Source organism: Arvicola amphibius, chromosome 1 (genome assembly GCF_903992535.2).
Source record: "Arvicola amphibius chromosome 1, mArvAmp1.2, whole genome shotgun sequence".
NCBI lineage: Eukaryota > Metazoa > Chordata > Mammalia > Rodentia > Cricetidae > Arvicola > Arvicola amphibius.
In genome coordinates this window covers 149491594-149513845 of record NC_052047.1, presented here as the reverse complement: position 1 = coordinate 149513845, position 22252 = coordinate 149491594, and the positions used below count along the sequence as shown (strand labels likewise).

At 47.2% G+C, this 22252-nt stretch overlaps 2 protein-coding genes across 6 annotated transcripts; one reads left to right on the top strand and one right to left on the bottom strand.

Moving 5' to 3' along the window:
* The first annotated feature begins 4061 nt into the window (after window positions 1–4061).
* Kat5 (lysine acetyltransferase 5) lies at window positions 4062–12080 on the top strand. 4 transcript variants are annotated; one of them, XM_038348362.2, is made up of 14 exons: window positions 4062–4115; window positions 4215–4281; window positions 4602–4670; window positions 4758–4894; window positions 5175–5330; window positions 5420–5494; window positions 5769–5843; window positions 6315–6563; window positions 6640–6729; window positions 9125–9265; window positions 9342–9435; window positions 11125–11284; window positions 11392–11473; window positions 11561–12080. In XM_038348362.2, exons 1-14 carry the CDS (start codon window positions 4104–4106, stop codon window positions 11693–11695), a joined length of 1542 nt encoding a protein of 513 aa, XP_038204290.1. In that variant the 5' UTR covers window positions 4062–4103; the 3' UTR covers window positions 11696–12080. The 4 variants fall into 4 exon arrangements, with proteins under 4 accessions (XP_038204290.1, XP_038204305.1, XP_038204284.1 ...); XM_038348377.2 differs by lacking the exon at window positions 5175–5330; XM_038348356.2 differs by having other exon boundaries at window positions 4104–4281.
* Window positions 12081–12160: 80 nt separating this feature from the next.
* Window positions 12161–13275, bottom strand: Rnaseh2c (ribonuclease H2 subunit C). Of its 2 annotated transcripts, none has more exons than XM_038348392.2 (4): window positions 13052–13275; window positions 12752–12927; window positions 12557–12676; window positions 12161–12294 (listed from the first exon to the last, which is right to left on the bottom strand). In XM_038348392.2, the coding sequence occupies exons 1-4, from the start codon at window positions 13221–13223 to the stop codon at window positions 12268–12270; spliced, it is 495 nt and encodes a 164-aa protein (XP_038204320.1). In that variant the 5' UTR covers window positions 13224–13275; the 3' UTR covers window positions 12161–12267. The 2 variants fall into 2 exon arrangements, with proteins under 2 accessions (XP_038204320.1, XP_038204313.1); XM_038348385.1 differs by lacking the exon at window positions 12161–12294 and adding an exon at window positions 12341–12468.
* Window positions 13276–22252: the final 8977 nt, after the last annotated feature.

Genomic DNA, 22252 nt, shown 5'->3' with positions numbered 1-22252 from the left:
TACAAACTGGCACTGATTTTTACAAAAGCATAAGCAATGGCCACATCACCACCCAAAGACGATGCTGGAGAGACCCAGGCTGGAGAACCTAGCTGTGCAGAGAGAAATGGTGCTTGTCAGCCACGCGGTGGTGGCACACGCCTTTAATCCCAGCACTTGGGAGGCAGAGGCAAGCAGATTTCTGTGAGTTTAAGGCCAGCCTGGTCTACAAGAGCTAATTACAGGACAGGCTTCAAAGCTACAGAGAAACCCTGTCTCAAAGGGAAAAAGAAAAAAGAAAATAGAAATGGTGCCTGTCATCATTTTTAATGGCTCTCTTGAACAATTTGTGTTCCCTGTCCTTATGGTGCTCAACCCTTCTGGATGAGCATTCCTGGTTTCCAGTGGCAGTGAGAGATATTTCTACCAAGGATGAAAGTAAGCTTCTGCCAAGGAGCCCATGGCTGCTGCTTAGTCATGCCGAGATCCTCAAATCTGGTAGCCAGGCAACCAGCAGCTAGAGAAAATCAATTCTGGGTTTGGAGGGTTAGTGCAGCAGTTACCGGTATACACTATTTCTGTGGCGAAAATGAGTTCAGTTACCAGCACCCACAAACACCTGTAATTCATTTCAGGGAATCTAATGCCCTCTTCTGGCCTCCTCAGGCACCTGCACATTTAAGCACATGTAGATACACTCATAATTTTAAAAAAAGGCTGGGTGGTGTTGGTGCAGGAGGCAGAGGCAGCAAACTCTGTGAGTTTGAGATCTGACTGGTCTACAGGGCGAGTTCCAGGACAGCCAAGACTACACAGAGAAACCCTGTCTCAAAACAATCCAAACTAGACAAACAAAAATGTATCTCCAAAAAGCAATAATAATAATTTAAGTTAGATCAGAAGACAGAAAGAAAGCAAGACTAGCCTGCAGGCCTCCCTCTTTAGGTACACAACTTCAGAGTCAAGCGGCTGTCAGTGTTTCTGACAACTATCTGCACTGTCAGCATCTGCCTTCTATCTCCAGTGCTCTCCTGAAAATGGCACCTTCCTGGATCCTGGGGTAGCATCCAGTATCGTCAGGGAAATTTCTAACTCCAAAGAATACCACAGTAGAATTCACTTTGGATATTTAAGGAAAGCACAACTAAAGATCTTTGTGCCTGCTAACTGGTTGGGTTACTTTCCATGTGATCCATCTTAGTTCCTTGGCCCTGGAAACCAGCCCTTCGGTCCATGTCCAGCACTGCAATGACAGCCAGTGTTTACTGGGATGGGCTGTGTGCCAAATGTTGAGCAAAATACACTTCAAATGTTATCACTACACCAGCCTTTAGAGTACCATTAATATCACACCACTATAGGTCAGTTAACCTGCTGGATGTTAAGTTACATGTCAGGCACACAGCTTAACTGGGGGGGCAGGGGAAGCACGGAGATAACCCATTGCTGTCTGTCCTGACTACTTTTATGTCAACTTGACAGAAGTCATTTGAGAAGAGGGACTCAGAATGGAGAAAATGCCTTAAGATTTGTCTATAGGTAAGCCCAAAGTGCGTGTGTGTGTGTGTGTGTGTGTGTGTGTGTGTGTGTGTTTGAGAAGGTAGCTTTGGCGCCTGTCCTGGAACTCGCGCTACAGACCAGGCTGGCCTCAAACTCGCAGAGATCCACTTGCCTCTGCCTTCTGAGTACTAGGATTAAAGGCGTACATCACACTGCCTAACTGGAGTGCATTTTCTTTTTTTTTTGTTTGTTTGTTTTTGTTTTTTTCGAGACAGGGTTTCTCTGCAGCTTTTTTTTTTTTTTTTTTTTTTTAGAGCCTGTCCTGGAACTAGCTCTTGTAGACCAGGTTGGCCTCGAACTCACAGAGATCCGCCTGCCTCTGCCTCCCGAGTGCTGGGATTAAAGGCATGCGCCACCACCGCCCGGCCTGGAGTGCATTTTCTTAATTAGTGATTGATGTGGGAGGCCCCAGGCCACTGTTGGTGGTGCCATCTCTGAGCAAACAGTCCTGGGGTATATAAAAAAGCAGGCTGAACAAGCTACAGGGAGCAATAAGCAGCATTCCTCCATGGCCTCTGCAGCATTCTGGCTCTGCTCTTGATGAGAGACAATAAGCTGTAACATGAAATAAACCCTTTCCTCCCAGAGTGCGTTTGGTCATGGTGTTTATTATAGCAACAGAAACCCTAAATAAGGCAGTCTGATTACAGAGATATTATATATGTTTCTATAATTACAGCTCTTCGGAGGCTGAGGCAGAAGGATGACGTGTTTGAGGCCAGCCTGAACTCAGGAACAAAATAATAAAAAAAGGGAGGGCAAAAACGACCTTCTAAATTGTAGCTGTCTCAGAGCAGCCTGGAAACGCCAGAAGTGGCCCCACAGCACTCAGCTCAGGAGTCAGGTATCGAGGTAAAAACTGAAAGATCAGAGAAGCAGAGCAGCAGCCACCAGAGACTTACCTCTCTGAATCCTCAAACTGAAAGGAACTTAGATCCTGTCTACACCCCACCTTTCACTTCCTGTCTCTACCTCCAGAGTGGGGAGATTAAAAGTATGAGCCACCACTGCCCAGCTTCTATGGTCAACTAGTGGCTAGCTCTGCCCTCTTATCTCCAGACAAGCTTCATTTGTTGGAACACAAACAAATATCACACAACAAAGGTCCTTCTTGATATGGGGTAAAAATCTACTTCCCATTGACTTCTGTGGAATGGACAACTTTCTGCCTGATGGGGTTATATAAAGAACATAGGTGTTAAGTATTTTTCCTTGGCTGACAAACCTCTCCACCAAGGCAATAATCCAAATCAAACCAGAGCAGACCCAATTAGAAAAGAGCCCAGATTAATGGATAACAACACTTCCTGGTGCCCCCCAAGGAAAACTGGGAGACCACATGCTCGGTCTCTGGGGGACCGTTTAAATACCCTGTGGGAGTGGTTTTGACCTTCCCTAGGGATGGGTCACGTTTGGCAGGTTTTCCTGGAGGTGGAGTTTAGACTGTGGCCTCGCCCAGAGGAGGTGGCTTGAAATGGAGTTTTCTGCCCAACATTCAAAAACGGAAGTTAGGGGATGGGGTAAAGCCCCCCCCCAATCAAACATTCCAGACTCTTTGAATAAAGGGGTGCCAGGGAACTGAGGTGACACTTCCAACCAAACAATAGGCTGGCCAGGTGGTAGTGGCCCATGCCTTTAATCCCAGCACTTGGGAGGCAGACAAATTTCTGTTGAGTTCAAGGCCAGCCTGGTCTACAAATCGAGTTCCAGGACAGGTTCCAAAACTACAGAGAAACCCTGTCTTGGAACAAACAAACAAAATAAAGACCACAGGTTGGCTGCTCCCACCCTAGGGTACCCCCCACACTGGTATTTAGAGCAGCCCAGGACATAGCAGTATAGGTAAGACAAGTAGTCACACAGGTGGAGTGACATCTGTATTTTATTTTACCACCCCCACACGGGGTTTCTCTGTGTAGCTCTGGTTGTCCTGGAACTCTCTGTAAACCAGGTTAGCCTCAAACTCAGAGATCCGCCTGCCTCTGCCTCCCAAGTGCTGGGATTAAAGGCATACGCCATCACGCCTTTAAAACAGCCTTACACTATTTTAAAAGAAACCCAATATTCAAAACTAAAAGAACTCTTGGTAAGTCCCTAGGCCTGTGCAACTATATGCAAACATGTGGCTGGGTCTTCAAATCTCTTCAGCCCCACTGACTCTCCAGGGTCCAAAACCTCATTTCCCAGCTTCTGAGAGTTTCGCTTCCTGATGCCACTACGAGGCGCCCGAACAAAGCCACAGGTGAAAGCCTAACCATTTGATCTGCGTGACCCGCGTCGCACCCAGTGGGCGTCACGTGACAGACTCGGTTTTCCTCCAATCGCAGTGTGAGCTGTGGGGATTCTATCTATTACTTGGTCTCAAGCTTACAACACCCTGTTCTTCCATTCCCGAAGTGGGCTTGCTCCTTGCCACCAGCCAGCCAGCAGTGACTCTCAAGTGTTTTTTTTTTTTTTTTTTTTTTTTTTCTTAATTAGCTTCGCGGGGCTCGGGCCTGTAGCTCACTCAATTCCGGAAGTGACGTTTCCCAGAGGGGCCGGAAGTGGCAGTGGAGGGAGGGAAGATGGCGGAGGTGGTGAGTCCGGTGCCCGGGGCGGGGCGGAGGGAGCCAGGGGAGGTGGGTAGAGCCCGAGGCCCCCCAGTAGCCGACCCTGGCGCCGCGCTGTCTCCCCAGGGGGAGATAATCGAGGGCTGCCGCCTGCCCGTGCTGCGGCGCAACCAGGACAACGAAGATGAGTGGCGTGAGTGACGTCGGGGGGCGGGTCCAAGGAACCAGAGGGCGAGGGGCGGGAGGGAGTCAACGAGCGCACGAGAGGGGGAGGGGCTTCTGCAATCCTGGGGCGGTCGCAGATACTCGGAAGGAGGGGCGTGACTTTTAGACGTGCGGTGATGAGCCGGGCGGGGCTTGAAGAGAGGTGTCACTTGGTGACTGAAGAGGCCTTGAGCCAACCCTTCTAGGTGCTGGGGTATAGGGATCCAGCCTGGAGGTGGAATTCAGGTCGAAGGGTGGAGTCTCATGACCTGGCTAGGCTAAGACCCTCTGTCTGTGCTGTTCCCATAGCCCTGGCTGAGATCCTGAGCGTGAAGGACATCAGTGGCCGGAAGCTTTTTTATGTCCATTACATTGATTGTGAGTCTTGGGCCTGGGAAGTGGGGTTGCTGGATAGGGTTGAGGGCAGCTTCTGGCCTTCCTCCTGAACCATTTCCACTGCTGCAGTCAACAAACGTCTGGATGAATGGGTGACTCACGAACGGCTGGACTTGAAGAAGATCCAGTTCCCCAAGAAAGAGGCCAAGACCCCTACCAAGAACGGACTTCCTGGGTCCCGCCCCGGCTCTCCCGAAAGAGAGGTGGTGAGTAGGTCCCCCATTTCACCTTTTCTCTGCTGCCTCTTCCTTCTGGCATCTCTTGGCCTCAGGGGTTCCTGAATGGGCAGGAGGCAGCATTCTCCTGCCATGACTTCAACTTGCAAAGGATGGGGGCCACATTGCAGGTGTAGCTCCAGAGTCCACTGTTGCCTTGCTTTAGAGAAGGCAGAGGGTGGGATTTGATCATTCCATGTTGAGGGGCCCATTTGCCCCTTCGCCATCCCACCATCCCCACCCCAGAGGAAGACTGGACCTATCTCTACAGCCGGCCTCCGCCCAGGCCAGCGGGAAGACCTTGCCAATCCCGGTCCAGATCACACTCCGCTTCAACCTGCCCAAGGAGCGGGAGGCCATTCCCGGTGGCGAGCCTGACCAGCCGCTCTCCTCCAGCTCCTGCCTGCAACCCAACCACCGCTCAACGGTACCCTCAGCAATTCCAGGGACCTTGCTTTCTTCTCAGGTCCCACCTTCTCTACCTTCTGACCCACCTTTCCTGGTTTCTCTCTGCAGAAACGGAAGGTGGAAGTGGTTTCACCAGCAACTCCAGTGCCCAGCGAGACAGCCCCAGCCTCAGTTTTCCCTCAGGTGAGTCTTGCTGTTTCTTTTTTTAAAGATTTATTTTTATGTGTATGAGTGTTTCGTTTGCATTTTGTAATGTGCACCACTTGCCTGCCTGGTGCCATGGTCAGAAAAGGGCACTGGGTCCATTGAAACTGGAGTTAGAGATGTTTGTGAGCCACCATACATGCTGGGAAGGGAGCACATGTCCTCTGAAGAGGATCCGCCTTGACAACCCCTCCAGTCTTACCCGCTTCAGGCTCATCTAATGCTCATCCTTTCTCTTCCGTCTCATTCACAGAATGGATCAGCCCGTAGGGCAGTGGCAGCACAGCCAGGACGGAAGAGGAAGTCTAATTGCTTGGGCACTGATGAGGTAGGTATCAAAGAACAAAAGAAGATAAAAGCTGGGTGAAAGGAATGGACTTGGGCAAGGAGAGTTCATTCAGTGACTAATTTAAAATCATACAAGCTGGGCAATGGTGGCGCACACCTTTAATCCCAGAACCCAGGAGAGGCAGGCGAATTTCTGAGTTTGAGGCAAGCCTGGTCTACAGAGTGAGTTCCAGGACAGTCAGAGCTATACTGAGAAACTTTGTCTTGAGGGAGGAAAAAACCAAAAACGAGGTGGTAGGCAGTAGATGGTGTGAGATTAAGAGCAGGCAGATTAGCCATTGGGTGACTTTCATCCTATCGCCAGTTTCTCAGTTTTGGTTTACTTTGATAAGAGGATTATGATGCTTTCCCTTAGTTAATGTTAGGTTTGAAGAAACCTATGGCAGGGTTGTGAGCCATGTTCTGCTTAACTGTCTGCTATAATCTACCACTTCCCACTTGCCTTGGGCAGGACTCTCAGGACAGCTCAGATGGAATACCATCAGCGCCACGCATGACTGGCAGCTTGGTGTCTGATCGGAGTCACGACGACATTGTCACCCGGATGAAGAACATTGAGTGTATTGAGCTTGGCCGGCATCGCCTCAAGCCGTGGTACTTCTCCCCGTACCCACAAGAGCTCACCACATTGCCTGTCCTCTACCTGTGCGAATTTTGCCTCAAATATGGCCGTAGCCTCAAGTGTTTACAGCGCCACTTGGTATGAGGGGTCTTGGGAGGCCTGCCTATCCTGTATGCCCACAGCAGTCCCCGCCTGATCCTCCTTTTGTCCTTAGACCAAATGTGACCTTCGGCACCCTCCAGGCAATGAAATTTACCGCAAGGGCACCATCTCCTTTTTTGAGATTGATGGACGGAAAAACAAGGTTAGTGGCTGGGGCAGTAGGGCCTAGAATAAGCCATATGAACAACTTTTTCCTGCTCAGAACAGTTGACCACTCTGATTCAGCCTGTTTCATTGAATTCCTGGTGTAAAGCAGGGGCGGTGGGAGTGCACAAGACACTAAGATTTAGACAAGCTATTCTCTGAGATGTCACTTGACGGTAGAAGCAGACACACCACGGCTACTCAGATCCCAATGGAGAAGTGTCATGAAACGAAGCATAAGTTAGCAGAGTTCAAAGGAAGTTATCACCAAAACTCTAGGTAGTATATATATGCCTGTAATCCCAGCACTCAGAAAGCTCCTGAGTTCCAGGTCAGCCTGAGCTATAATGAGTTCCAAGCCAACCTGGGCTATAAAGCAAGAGGGACTTAGTTTCGAGGAGCCAAGAGCAAAACAGATAACAACTTATGGTAGCAAAAGTCAAAAGTAAAACTAGAGGCAGTTTGAACAGTTTAGCCTAGCGTGGTAATCACAACATCCAGGCTGCTGAGGCCAGAGCATTTGAAATTCAAGGCTAGCTAGTAAGACCCTTTCTCAAAACCAAACAAACAAAAAGGATTTTGGATGGGTTGGGTGGCATATGCTGTAATCCCAAGACTCAGGAAGCAGGGCAGGTGGGTATCTACTGGTCTGTAGGGCGTTCTGGGCCACCCAGGGGTACACAGTGAAGCCCTATTTTGAAAAAGTTTCTAGGTTGACCTATGAGCCTGAATATGAAGGAGAGAACATGTTTAAGGCAATTCTAAGTAGTTGTCTGACATGCCAGGACAGTATACATGAAAAATAAAAGGGAAAGGAGAGGGGATAAAGCAAGACTTTGAAGATCAGAGGTCAGGTGGCAGGAACAAGATCATTGGAGGAGCAGGTTTGGGTCTTGTAGGTGAGGAGAGTAGAACCCTTGAGATACATACCTCTCTCAAGCCACCAGGGTATAGAGGGGGAGAGGGAGGTACCTGGATTGGTGTGGGAAACTCAAGAGAAAGACAAACCTCCACTCCTCCTCGGTTTTCCAAGACAAGGTGTATTCCTGGCTGTCCTATAGTTCAGGCTGGCCTCAAACAGAGATCTGCCTGCCTATGACTCCTGAGTGCTGGGATTAAAGTTGTGTGCCACCACCACCCAGCCACACTAATGTGTATTAAGTGTAGAGCTATCTAGAGTATTAATCATGTGTATAGTAAAGCAGCCAGTCCAGAGTTTTGCAGGAAGAACCAGCAAGGCTAGCTAGCATTTTCTTAACCTTCCATTGGAGAATACCAGACCAGTTCCCAGGAGGCATCACTGTGGCTAGAACATGAGGGTTTTGACACCCAAGAACAGCCACATGGGGAGAACCTCTATTCTGAGACTGAGTTTGAGGCTAACTCCATGGGGAAACTTTTTTTCAGAGGGGAGGTGGGCAGGCAGATGATGCCCACCTTTAGCCTTTAATCCCAGTACTCGGAGGCAGAGGCAGACATCTGAGTTTGAGGCCAGCCTGGTCTACAGAGTAAGTACCAGGATAGCCAGGACTAAACAGATAAACCCTGTCTCGAAAAACAGACAAACAAGGTCTCACTACGTAGCTCTAGCTGACTGACCTCAAACTTACAGCCTGCCTCTGCCTCTGTCCTGAGTGCTGAGATTATAAGCATATACTACCATGCCTGGCTTGGAACATTCTTGACTATTGTTAAGTGGAACAAAAGGCAATGCCGGCCCAGGGTAGGCTTTGCTGGGTGTACGGGAAGCTGTGTAGCTCACCTAGGGACAGGCAGCTAGGCACATGCTCCTGGACACTTAAGTGGCAGCAGTGGCGCACCCCTTTAATCCCAGCACTTGGGGGGGGGGGGCAGATGCAGGGGGATCTCTGAAGTTGAGGTCAGCCTGGTTTACAGAGTGAGTTCCAGGACAGCTGGGGGAGGGGTGGCCCCTTACCTAAACAGTGGAGTCAGGGTCCTAGGAGGGAAGCTTATCACTTGGCAACTTGAAGTAGCACAAAGAAGTGCTCCTCAGAGTTCTTGAGATGGCTCAGTGGGTAGAAGTTCTTGAGTTCACTTTGTAGAACCCATACAGAAGGAGAAAATGGACTTCCAAAAGGTCCCTGACTTCCACATGCATGTTGTGGTTTATGGGCACCTGCAGCCACATATGCCACAACAAAATGTAACTCTTTGCCAGGCAGTGGTGGTACACACGGTGCACACCTTTAATCCTAGCACTCTGAAGGCAGAGGCAGGTGGATATCCGTGAGTTTGAGGCCAGCCTGGTCTACAAAGTGAATTCCAGGGCAGCCAGGGCTGCTACACAGTGAAACCGTCTCAAAAAACCAAACAAAGCAACTCTTTAAAGTAGTACCCCCAGAGTAGTGACTGACAGGCCTTTGTCGTTACAGAGCTACTCACAAAACCTGTGTCTTCTGGCCAAGTGCTTCCTGGACCACAAGACACTGTACTATGACACAGACCCCTTCCTCTTCTACGTGATGACAGAGTACGACTGCAAGGGCTTCCACATCGTGGGCTACTTCTCCAAGGTCAGCACTCACCCTGGCTGTGCCTGGACGGCCGTGCCCCGAGCCAGGCCTTTGTTACAACTCACCCCTCTTTCAGGAGAAGGAATCTACGGAAGATTACAATGTGGCCTGCATCCTGACTCTGCCCCCCTACCAGCGCCGGGGCTACGGCAAGCTGCTTATTGAGTTCAGTGAGTATTGGAGTCTGGGGGCTGACGGGCTCATCATCTGTGCGTCACATGCAGGCATGCCTGTCACCAAGAGAGCTGCCAGAAAGGAAGGGTCACTTTCCCAAGTTCTTTCCTCAAGTAACTGCCCTATTTCTTGGAGTAGGTTTCAAACCCCCACTTCTCTTTGGCTAAAGGTTTAAGTACTCCCATACTTTTCCAAGCTGGAATCATCTGTTCTCATGTGGAGCAGCTCAGCTCCTCATGCTCATCTGTAAGTGTGTACTGGAACACGTTCCTCGGTTACACTCCCTGAGCCTTGCAAGCAGATGTCCAAAGGCTGTTTAACCCACTAAAGGATGAGTTTGTCCCTGTTCTTTGTCACGCTAGTCTTTTAAAGCCCAGGAGAGCTTTGGCCCTTCGCACAGGCTCTTAACTCTGCAGTCACATTGTTTTCTAGTATTACCCCATCCACCCCATCCCATTCCCTCAACTAGTCTCTGATCTAGGAGTCAGGGAAGAAGGGTTAGCTTTTTTTTTTCTTTTCTTTTTTCTTTTTTTTTTTTTTTTTTTTTTTTTTTTGGTTTTTCGAGACAGGGTTTCTCTGCAGCTTTTTTGGAGCCTGTTCTGGAACTAGCTCTTGTAGACCAGGCTGGCCTCGAACTCACAGAGATCCGCCTGCCTCTGCCTCCCGAGTGCTGGGATTAAAGGCGTGCGCCACCACCGCCCGGCTAAGGGTTAGCTTTTTTGATGGTGAAACACAGATGTTTTACTTGTTTAAAGTCATGATCTGTTTGGAGTATTTTGTTAGTTGAGTGATTTCAAGTTAGGAATTGCTTTCTCTAGAAACTCGGGGGACTGACCATAGAAGTACCATGAGACAGATATAAGGGAGTGGCAATCACTGAACAGGGTCAGGAACTCAGAACTGCAGAGGAAAGTATGGCATCCAGTGGCTTCATGGGACCATACACATGTGCATTCAGGAGGGCTGAGTAGGAAACCCTATGCTCTCTTGCACTTCTGGCTGCCTTTCCAGACACCAGCTTCTCTGACCCATCTTGTCCAGGGGTGATTGAGCAAAGACTAGCCAACAGCGATGTAGCTAGGAGCAGAGAGTGTCAAGAACCATTAAGAGGCTGGTGGTATAGCTGAGGGTAAGGAAGGCTTTCTCCAAACCAACAGGGCCATCCCCAGGGCCCTGACAAGAGAGTAAAGAACTGTCAGCTCTGCGGTTCCTAAAGGTCTCATTGTGAACTGTCTGGCCGTGCCCAGTAGTCAACATGAGAGGGAAAGGACATTTACAGAGGTCAGTTACCTGGCTATGAGGAAGCACCTCTGGATTTTTAAAAGCACTAACATTCCCAGGATCACAGCTAGAGAAACTGATGACCCTGAAAAGGCTCCAGTATCCTAAGGTCACAAAGGCCTCCCTCACCAACCTCCCAGTGCCCCCAGATACAGGCTGGGGTGGCAAAGGAGAATCTAGCACTTCCATCTCATCAGCTTCCACTGGCTGGCAAGTACCCAGTCATAGCTGCTTTCTAGGTGCCTAAGCTCCTCTACCCACTTAATCAGGCAGGGAAGCTACTCACCCATTACCAAGAGTAAGTGAGAGACAGAAACCAGGCAGCCTAGCTCTGCAGTATCTGCTCTTACCTATACCTGTGTATACCTTGATGCTTACTCAGCCTCTGTGCTCCATTGCTTTAGGCTATGAGCTCTCTAAAGTGGAAGGAAAGACAGGGACTCCTGAGAAGCCCCTGTCAGATCTTGGCCTCTTATCCTATCGAAGTTACTGGTCCCAGACCATCTTGGAGATCCTGATGGGACTGAAGTCGGAGAGCGGGGAGAGGCCACAGATTACCATCAAGTGAGCCTGAATGCCCAGCTGGGGGTGCATGGTACGGCCTGTCTGTTCCTGGGGCTCCTGAGGACAGATGAATACCCTCAGGGGACCTAACTTTTGCCCTTCCACAGTGAGATCAGTGAAATCACCAGTATCAAGAAAGAAGATGTCATCTCCACACTACAGTATCTCAATCTCATCAATTACTACAAGGTCAGGAGACACCTAAGGGGATACTGAATGGGGTACAGGTGGCAGACCCTATGCGCTGACCACATGCTGGGTCTATCTCTTGCCTAGGGCCAGTATATCCTCACTCTGTCAGAGGACATCGTGGATGGCCATGAGCGGGCTATGCTCAAGCGTCTCCTTCGAATTGACTCCAAGTGTCTGCACTTCACTCCCAAAGACTGGAGCAAGAGAGGAAAGTGGTGACCAGGCGCTGCCCATTGCAACACCGAGAGCTGGCAGGACTGGGGCTTACAGGCTCTCATCCCTTCCAAGAGGCACCCAGGGGAGACAGGGCTGAGGACAGCTCCAAAAGGAGAGGCCTAGGAGGGGCCAACTAGTGGACAGTACCAAGGCCAGCTCAGGGCTAGGCCAACTCCAGGGCTAGCTGGTTCATGAGCCCAAGTCTGCTCTGAACACAGGGACCAGAGGGATCCAGGTGGCCGTGTACACTGAGCTGGTGGGAGCGCTCTGTACAGAGGACTGTGATTGTAAACATTTCTTTTGTAAAGGAGCAGCTGGAGGGTGGGTGGCTGCTGGTTGTAAAATTCTGGCCCCTCTTGCCCCCAGCAATAAATTGTTTATATATGCAGAGTTATCAAATTTTTTAACGGACTGGGTGTCATACCATGCCAGCCTCCAGGTGCTAAGGTGCCCACAGACTCACAGGTGTTAGGAAGAGCTCATTTATTGGGATAGAAACAGTGGCTCCAAAGTGAACTTATTGCTGGTTTACTGGTGTGAAGGGATCTGTGGCTTTCATTTTCATGCTCTGGCTCTCAGTCCTCAGGCACCTGTGCGTGAATCTGCAACAGGAGTCACTTCTACTATGTGACTTGTAATACAAAGCATTTAGGTGGGGCCCAGCTGCTCAGGGTGATAGTCCCTTCTAAGAAGCCCGGACGATGGAGGTGGAGAGTGCCTCCCACCACTCCTCAGTCTGGTCCTCCAAAGTCATGGTTCCCATGGTGCTCACTGCCCTAAAAAGCCCAAATCACTAGGGACGATTCAAACCGGGTGGGAGGACGGACCGAGCCTAGGAAGAAAAGGGCCCCTATGTGTACTCACCGCTGCAGCGAGGCTGGGCCAACCTAGGGCCCTGTGCACTTTGGCATCCGGGCCGGGGACCGTTTCCAGACCCCACAGTGTGAAGTGGCTAAAGCTGCCGGTGGCTCCGATGGAGCGGTCCTAGGAAAGGCCGAGTTGACAACCGGCACCGCGTCTATGACCCTCGACCCGAGTCTACCCTCTCCCTCTGCTCACGAAATCGCGCGCCAGCGGTTCCTCCTTGTTCGTTTTGCCTTCCGCGTCCCCCGTGTTCAGCTTCCTTATCAGCCCCTTTCCGATCTCCTCCGTCACCATCACGAATCCCGAAAATCCCGGAGGCACAGCCACCTCCTCGCCGCGCAGGCAGCGACCCCGAAACGACACCTGCAGCCCTGCGGGAGGAACACGCAAAGCCCATCAGGCGGGCCTGGCCCCCGGGGAACGGGCTGGCGGGTTCTCCCGCGGACCACCAAGCCCGTGAGTGCTGTGGCCTGCGCGGGGCCTGCCGGGACTCACCGTCTGCACCGCTGCGAACGGCGGGCGTGAAGAAGCGTTCCACCGGAGCGGGCCGGCTCACCGGAAACTCGCAGGGCAGGAGGTGCAGCGTAGCCGGCGCGGCGTCACGCAGCGAGCCAGAGAGCAAGTGGACGCGCCGTTTGCCGTCCGCAGCATCATCTGGGCTCTCCATCGCCAGACTCTCGCGGGCTCAGGCAAAACCTGGCGGGTGAAGCGCGCGGGGCCTGTCGGGAGACCGAACACTCTCGGAGCAGAGCCTTGTGGGAATCGTAGTCTTTTCTCCGGAGGCCGCCCTCGGCGAGGACACGCCTTCCTGTGGACAAGGCTTTTTTATTTTTATTTTTTAAATCTTTTTTTCTTTTTAAAATATCTTATTATGTATAATGTGTGTATGCCTACAGGCCAGAAGAGGGCACCAGACCTCATTACAGATGGTTGTGGTTGCTGGGAATTGAACTCAGGACCTTTGGAAGAGCAGGCAATGCTCTTAACCTCTGAGCCATCTCTCCAGCCCTATTTTTTTTTTTTTTTTGGTTTTTCGAGACAGGGTTTCTCTGTGGCTTTGGAGCCTGTCCTGGAACTAGCTCTTGTAGACCAGGCTGGTCTCGAACTCACAGAGATCCGCCTGCCTCTGCCTCCCGAGTGCTTTATTTTTTAAATCTTTAACGGTATGTGATTTCATCCTCGTGCCTCCACTTCCCCGGTGCTGGGGTTTATAACCCTGTACCACCATACCCAGCCCTAACATTATTCTTTTCTTTTCATTTTTTTCCAAGACAGGGTTTCTCTGTAGTTTTGGACCCTGTCCTGGAACTAGCTCTTTTAGATTGGCCTTGAACTCACAGAGATCCACCTGTCTCTGCCTCCAGAGTGCTGGGATTAAAGGCCTGCGCCATCACCCCCTGGTGAGCCCTAACATGTTTATGTTTTTTTCTGGTTGTAAAAAGCTAAATGGATCCCTGTGACAGTCCTGTATAGATAGGTTGTCTGGTAAAGTACTGGTTTTTGATGGTGATGAGGATTGAACTCAGGGCTTTGGACATACTAAGCAAATGCTCCAGAATCACAACTCTGCAGGAAAAGGGACCACGGAAAGAACAGCCTACCCCGACTAGACCCTTAAGCCAGAAACCATGGCCAACAAAAGAACACCTTGCTCCTGCTGTCTCCTAGCCCCAAGACTTGAAAATCCCCTGTGACTCGCTGGCCAAACAATGCTTCAAAGTTGATAGCCAAGCAATACTTCCGGCTCCACTGTACTTTTCTACTAGTGCACTGTGTTATGGTCCCCAAACCCTATAAAAGCCCTCTCCTCCCCAACCCTCTGCAGTCTCTCTTCCGGTTCAGAAGCCTCTGCCGCGGGAAAACGCTTGTAGACCCCAGTCCTGCTTATTTGTTTCTTAAAGCAAGGGACATCAATCGATTCCTCGAATGCATTCTTTCCTGTGTGACTTGTCTTGCAGACCTTTGTATAATAGTCTTGCTCTAAAGAAACCTTTTTGTTTGTTTGTTTTTCTTTGTTTTTTTGTTTTGTTTTGAGACAGGGTTTCTCTGCATATTCCTTGGAACTGACTAGTCTTGGAACTGACTAGGCAGACTAAGCAGACCTTGAACCCAGAAATCCGTGTCTCTGCCTCTCAAGTGCTAAGATTAAAGGCCCATGCTACCACTGCCCAGGAAAGAAAACTTCTTACACCCACTGTAAGAGATTGGTATTAGTTCTGGACCCCAAGACCAAGTTCTCAGCACAGATTTATTTGCCCTAGAGGGACAGAGGGTAGGGAATAAGATAAAGACAGGAGATAGAGGATGAGGGAGAAGGGGAGGGGAACAAGGGAGTGGAGGGATATTGTCCAGGAGAGAGCAGATGGGTGTGACTCTAGGCAAAAGGCAGTTTATAAAGGTACAAGGGAAACCCTGTGTTAGGATGAGGTGTTTAGGTTTGATTGGACGTATTAATTAGGTCAGCCAAAGGGGGCTTTGAATTGCTTGACTTCAATGGTTTGATAGCTGGAACTGGTAGTCAGCCTTAGGAGGGGGAGTGCTGAAATGAGGGCCCAGACCTTGGGGGGCTTTAGGAATGGTGAGCTAACAGATTTAGGGAAGCCTAGGGGATGGGGAAGGGCGAGGCCTGGCAGAACCATGTCTGCTATGCTCCAGTCAGCAAGAATCCCTCCACTCACACTTTCTTTTGAATTTGAAATTGCTGTTTTTGGGAGAGGAGTGTGCCTTGGAGTACCATGGAGGCCAGAGTACTAACTGTGGGTCTTGTTTCTCTGCCGTGCAGCTCCTGGGTTCTCAAACTCAAATCACAGTGGGCACCTTCGCCTGGAGACTATCTTGTCAGCCCAATGTCATCAGATTTTCAACATTTTCTCATATCTGTTGTTCAGTTCAGCTTTTTTGTTGTTTGTTTGTTTTGATTTTGTTCAGCTCTCTGTAATGTTTATTGGTTCAAATACCCAGCACTGGTAAGTGTTGTCAAGTTCTTCTACAAAACAAATAGATATAAAACAATAAAAGTTGATCAAGTTAAATTAGTTCATAGATGAACTATATAATTTATTATATAAGTATATGGTTTATTAGTTTATAGAAAAGAAACAAACATTTTTAGAAGACAGTTAAATATTGTATACAGATATTACTTTTTAAATATCTTTTAAAGATTCATTTATTTATTATGTATACTGTGTTCTGCCTGCTTGTATTCCTACAGTCCAGAAGAGGGCACCATATTATTACAGATGGTTGTGGCCACCATGTGGTTGCTGGGAACTGAACTCAGGACCTCTGGAAAAGAAGACTCTTAACTGCTGAGCCATCTCTCTAGACCACTTTTTAAATTTTAATTGCTTACCTAGATACCTAAAGAATAACGTGGGGCTGGAGAGATGGCTCAGCAGTTAAGAGCACTGACTGTTCTTCCAGAGGTCCTGAGTTCAATTCCCAGCCACCACATGGTGACTCACAACCATCTGTACTGAGATCTGATGCCCTCCTCTGGCATGCGGCATACATCAAGACAGAATGTTGTATACAAAATAAATAAATAAATCTTTAAAAAAAAGAATAACGTTCATTGTTCCTAGTAATTTTCATTTTCTTGGCTCTTCTTCAAATCATAATGAATTATTACATCTGTAGTATTTTTCTAATGGCACTGCTGTTCAGCTGAACATATATTCACCAAATATCAACACTGGATAAGACCGCTTTCTGGTTTGTCATAGCCATAACCTGGAAACAACCTAAATGCCCCTCGATCGAAGAATGGATAAGAAAAATGTGGTACATTTACACAATGGAGTACTACACAGCAGAAAAAAATGACAGCTTGAATTTTGCAGGAAAATGGACAGAACTAGAAAACATTATTTTGAGTGAGGTAACCCAGACACAGAAAGACAATTATCACATGTATTCACTCATAGGTGGTTTTTAAACATAAAGCAAAGAAAGCCAGCCTACAAACCACAATCCCTGAGAACTTAGGCAACAATGCAGACACTAAGAGAGACTTACATAGATATAATCTACATGGGAAGTAGAAAAATACAAGATCTCCTAAGTAAATTGGGAGCATAGGGACCTTGGGGGAGAATTGAAGGGAGGAGGGGAGAGACAGGGAGGGGAGCAGAGAAAAATGTAGAGCTCAATAAATATCAATAATTTTTTTTTTAAAAAAAGACCGCTTTCTGGTTCTGAGAGGGCAAAACACAAATAGAACCATGCTCTGAGTTCAAAGTCAGCTTAGTGTACAGAGTTCCAGAACAGCCAGGGCTACACAGAAAAACTGTCTCAAAAAACAAAACAAAACAAACAAAAAATTGGGGGAACTGGAGTGATGGAGAGATGGCTCAGTGGTTAAGAGACATATGAATCACTCTTCTAGAGTTCCAGGGGATCAGACACCCATATAGACAAAACAACAGTGCACAGGAAATCATTCTTAAATCAGTTTTTTTTAAAAAATTGTGGGCTGGAGAGATGGCTCAGAGGTTAAGAGCATTGCCTGCTCTTCCAAAGGTCCTGAGTTCAATTCCCAACAACCACATGGTGGCTCACAACCATCTGTAATGGGGTCTGGTGCCCTCTTCTGGCCTGCAGGCGTACACACAGACAGGATATTGTATACATAATAAATGAATAAGTAAATATTTTAAAAAAACTCCCTATATTTTGATTGACATTTCATTTAATATAGAAATCAACTTGGGAAGCACTGACATCTTGACAATTTGAATCTTCCTTGCCATGAACATGAAATAGATTACCAACTATTCAGTTCTTGTTTTCTTCAATAATTTTTGGAGGTTTCTTCATAAGTACCCTGTATATTTTGTTAGATTTATACTTAAATGTTTTATTTGGCCATGAACATGAAATAGATTACCAACTATTTAGTTCTTGTTTCTTGTTTTCTTCAATCATTTTTGGAGGTTTCTTCATAAGTACCCTGTATATATTTTGTTAGATTTATACTTAAATGTTTTATCTGGGGACAGATAATGTAAATGATATTGTAATATTCATATATTATTTTTTATTGATTACATATAGGAAAGCACATTTTTTTATTTATTATGTATACAATATCCTGTCTGTGTGTACGCCTTCAGGCCAGAAGAGGGCACCAGACCCCATTACAAATGGTTATGCCAACATGTGGTTGCTGGGAATTGAACTCAGGACCTTTGGAAGAGCAGGCAATTGCTCTTAACCTCTGAGCCATCTCTCCAGCCCGAAAGCACATTATTTTTTTTTAAAATCTCACTATGTAGCTCTGGCTGGCTTCAAACTCAGAGATCCTCCTGCCTCTGCCTCTCAAGTGCTGAGATTAAAGTCCTGCATTGCCATGCCCAGCAGGAAAATCAATTTGACTACTTATTTATTTAACCATTAACCAACCTTGTATATTTCATGTTGATATAGTCACTCATTAGTTACAGGAGTTTTTGTGTTGATTCTTCTAGATTTTTGTATAGTAATGCCACCTGTAGACACAGAGTTTTGTCATTGCCGCCCCAGCTCTATCATTTTTTGCTTCTTCTTGTCTTATTGTATTAGTGAGGACTTCCAGTATGATCTCTGAAAGGAGTGTGGAGGAGAGACAACGTTGGCTTCGGACTGATCTTAACCGGAATTTTAGCTTCTCACCATTAAGTAGAATGTTAGCTATAAATGTTCTTTTCTTAGGGGAGAAAAGAGGGAGGGAGGGGAGCAAAGAAAAATACATAGCGCCATAAAAACAATTTTAAAAATGTTGTTAAAAATGTTCTTTCCCTCATTTCCTTTTGTGGCGACAAACTCAGGGTCTCTCACACAGTAGGCCAGCACTCTACACTACCCCATATCCCAAGATCTTCTGGGTTTTGTTTAGTTGGTTGGTGTGTTTAGACAGTGGCCAGGCTGGCTGTAAGCTCGCTGTAATTCTGCTTCAGCCCAGCCTCTGGAACTCACTTTGCAGACAGGCTGCCCTCGAAATGAGAGATCTGCCAGCCTCTGCTTCCTGAGTGCTGAGATTAAAGGTGAGAGCCACCACTAGTCGGCTTTATTACTTTTACACAATGTTTATTACAATGTACGACAGACTTCAGTATAACACTTCATTCTAGTTACAGGTGACAAAGATGTGCTAGAGGATCCAGATGTTTAACTAGGCATGGGATAGGGGCACTGTCCTTTCAGGGAACGGGAACAGCTGCTTTACCAAATCTCCTCCCACCTGTGCCCTGGGTTTGAGTTAGAGAGTCTCCTGCCCCACTCTGTTTCTGCGTCAGTCTTTCCTTTCTCGTCCATCTTCAGGGCTTTTTCTTGTGACATTCACCAGATCCTGGTCCTTTTTTGTGTCCCTATATCCCTGTCACTCCCGTGTCTCACTAAACTGGCCTTGAATTTATGATCCCCCTGCCTAATTAGTTGGGATTACAGGCCTGTCCCAGAGCTTATGTTTTCATATAGTTCTTTGTGATTCACCATTACATCATCACTTGTACCACTTGTAGGAATAAGTTCTTTAAAAATATATTCTTTAAATATATATTACATATACTGTATATATATATATACACACACACACACACATATATATATATATATATATATATAGCCGAGCAATGGTGTCACACGCCTTTAATCCCAGCACTCGGGAGGCAGAGGCAGGCAGATCTCTATGAGTTCAGGCCACACACACACATACACACACACACACACACACACACACACACACACACATGCGCGCGCGCCGCAAGAATCCTCTGGAATTGGAGTTATGGATGGTTGAGAGCTATCGCGTGTGCTGAGAATTAATGCTAGGCCATCCGCAAGAGCAGCCACTGCTCTTAACTGCTGAGCTGTCTGTGTAGTAAATTCTTTATCAGAATGAGGAACTGAAGAAGTTTCCGCACTAGTTCACTGGGAGTTGTTTTGTTTCTGAATCATGAATAGTGCAAGTTTTTGTCACATATTTTCTCTAGGTGTTGGTATCATATCACATTAATCTTTTTTGTTTTTGAGAGTGTCTCACTAAACATTTCTGGCTGGCCTCAAACTCACTAAGTAGACCAGGCTGGCCTCTAACTCATAGTTCCACTTGCCTCTGCCTCCCAAGTGCTGAGATTAAGGCTTTTGCTCTTGGAGCTCAGAAGAGGATGTCTTAGGGCAGTCTTTCTGGTGATCATCTCCTGTCCTGGTACCCAACGAGAGCCAAGGCACTGGAACAAACAACTCCTGTACTACAGTAATATGACCATTGGGGGAAAAATAATTTGATAGTAATTTTCCATTGCACTCCTCCAGGAAGCATAAAAGTATGAAATGTTTAAATTTTACATTGTTATGGCAAATAGTCAAATTTCTACCTCAAAGTAGAGTGGAGAAACTTTTTCCATATATATATTTATCATTATTTACTTATTTTATGTGTGTGAGTGTTTTGCCTGCCTGCATGTCTGTCTATCATATTAGTATCTAGCACAGGTGGAGGTCAGAAGAGGGTGTCAGATGCCCTGAAACTAGAGTTACAGACAGTTGTGAGCCGAGAATCAAACCCAGGTCCTCTGGAAGAGCAGCTATGCTCTTAACTGCTGAGCCATCTCTCTAGTCCCCAAAGTGGTGGAATCTTAATTACTCTGTTTTGAGAGAACTAAGCAAAGAATAGAACATTAGCTTTAATGTGGATATGTGTGTGTATGTACATACGTAAATTGTGGATTTAGCCACTGTATAACTATGTAGAATTCTTAGATTGCTTTTGCCCATTAAAGATAATTTTATGTAAAGAAAACAGGTGTTCAAAACCCAAGTTCTGAAGGTATCAACAGAGATCATTTTTATATTTATTAATTTTTCAAGACATGGTCTCTCCACAGCTTGCTCTCTTGGCCTCTCCACCTCCGGAGTGCTGACATTAAAGGTGTGTGTCACCATGCCCCGCTAAGGATCATTTTTTAGTTAACTGTAGATTTGTGAATCAGCTTATTACATATCCAAGAGATGTACTGAAGATGTGAAAACTCTGGCTCACAATTCTGCAGTGTAATTTTCTATATTAAAACTCACTCTTCAGAATAAGAGATTTTCAGGAAAGACCTTTTACTGTATGAGTTGGGATAGGAGACACCAGCACACAGACGATGGTCATCAGTCCAGTTCATAAAATACCTGACCTGATGACTTTATCTGTGAGCTTAACAAGAACAATTAGGGTACAAAGTATACCAATTCTCTGAAATATCTTCTAGAAGTCAGAAGCATGGGGACCACTTTGCTACGAGCATTGGCCTCATACCAAAACCAAATAAGGATAACATCTAAAAAAATTCCACAGAACAGTATCTGTCATGAACATAGATGTAGAAATCTATGACAAAGTTTGGCGAAATAAGAGAGGGGGCCATAACTTGGTGATACAGCACTGGCCAAGCATGTGTAGGAACCTAAATTTGAACTGTGTGCATTGAAACCACCTGTTGATCACAGCAGCACTTGAGAGGGTGAGGTAAGAGAATCCTAGATTCAAGGGCAAACCTTATCTCATGAAAACCAATCAAGCTGAGCTGTGGTGGCACACACCTTTAATCCCAACACTTGGGAGGCAGAGGCAGGCAGATCTCTGTGAGTTCGAGGTTGCCTGGTCTACAAGAGCTAGTTCCAGGACAGGCCCCAAAGCTACAGAAAAATCCTGTCTTGAAAAAACAAAAACAAACAAATAAGCAAAAAACCCAAACAACAACAAAAAAAGACAGTCTTACTATGAACCCATTAGCTGGCTTTGAACTTGAAGCCTCAGGCTCTGGACTGTTAGGATTATAGGCATGTACCACCAGACCTGGCAATGTAATATCTTTTATAATAAGCAGGCAAAGGTAAGAGAGAGTCCCTTAGAAGTGGTTATGAAAACCCTGATTAGCCTGCTGGTCAGAATCGCAGGCCACAACCTAGGACCTGCTATTGGTGTCTGAACTGTGACACAGGACACGTAACTTGTTTTGGTGGGCGGAGTTGTTCATATGGTGTCCAGCACTGAAGGAGTGGGTGAATAGAAGAGGTCCATAGATGGGTAGGAAGATGGGCATAAGATAGAGGTTTCATCATTAATCACATGGACCAACTATCCCTTTGTGTGTATGCATGTGTCTGTGGTCCTGTGTAAATGGGTGTATGTGCACATGTGTATAGTAGGCCAGAGGTGGACACTGCGTGTCTAATTGCTATTCACCTCACTGAGGCAGGGTCTTTCGATGAACTTGGGGTTCGCTGACTCAGCTACACTGCTTGCTCAAAAGCTCCAGCTGGGGCAATAGTCATGCACACTATTAATCCCAGCACTTGGGAGGCAGAGGCAGGTGAATCTCTGCGAGTTCAAGGTCAGCCTGGTCTACAGTGCGAGTTCCAGGACAGCCAGGATTACAGAGAAACCTGTGGTTTTTTTGGAGGGAGCCTGGAGACCCTGCATCTGCCTCCCAGCTGTGTGGTGAGAGCACGAGCCCTCGTCTGGCTTTCGGTGGGTGCCGAGACCCACTCAAGTCCCCATGTTTGTTTCCGTGGGTGCTGAATCATCTCCCCAGCCTCCTGATCAATTCTCCTTATCTTAGCCGCAGGCTTAAAGCACCACTTGGTTTGCAGGGAAGAACGGCTTTTTGGGGTCCCTTTGCTATGACGAGAACTGGATGACACCCCCGAGATGGCCTCTGTGTT

Coding starts and splice junctions, on each gene's coding strand:
- Kat5 (XM_038348356.2), top strand. CDS start 4,104: ATGGCGGAGGTGGTGAGTCCGGTGCCCGGGGCGGGGCGGAGGGAGCCA. Junction 6,564..6,639: donor AGTGTTTACAGCGCCACTTG/GTATGAGGGGTC, acceptor TTTTGTCCTTAG/ACCAAATGTGACCTTCGGCA. Junction 6,730..9,124: donor TTGATGGACGGAAAAACAAG/GTTAGTGGCTGG, acceptor TTGTCGTTACAG/AGCTACTCACAAAACCTGTG.
- Rnaseh2c (XM_038348385.1), bottom strand. CDS start 13,223: ATGGAGAGCCCAGATGATGCTGCGGACGGCAAACGGCGCGTCCACTTG. Junction 12,677..12,751: donor AACCGCTGGCGCGCGATTTC/GTGAGCAGAGGG, acceptor GGCCTTTCCTAG/GACCGCTCCATCGGAGCCAC. Junction 12,469..12,556: donor GGCCCAGCCTCGCTGCAGCG/GTGAGTACACAT, acceptor TGGGCTTTTTAG/GGCAGTGAGCACCATGGGAA.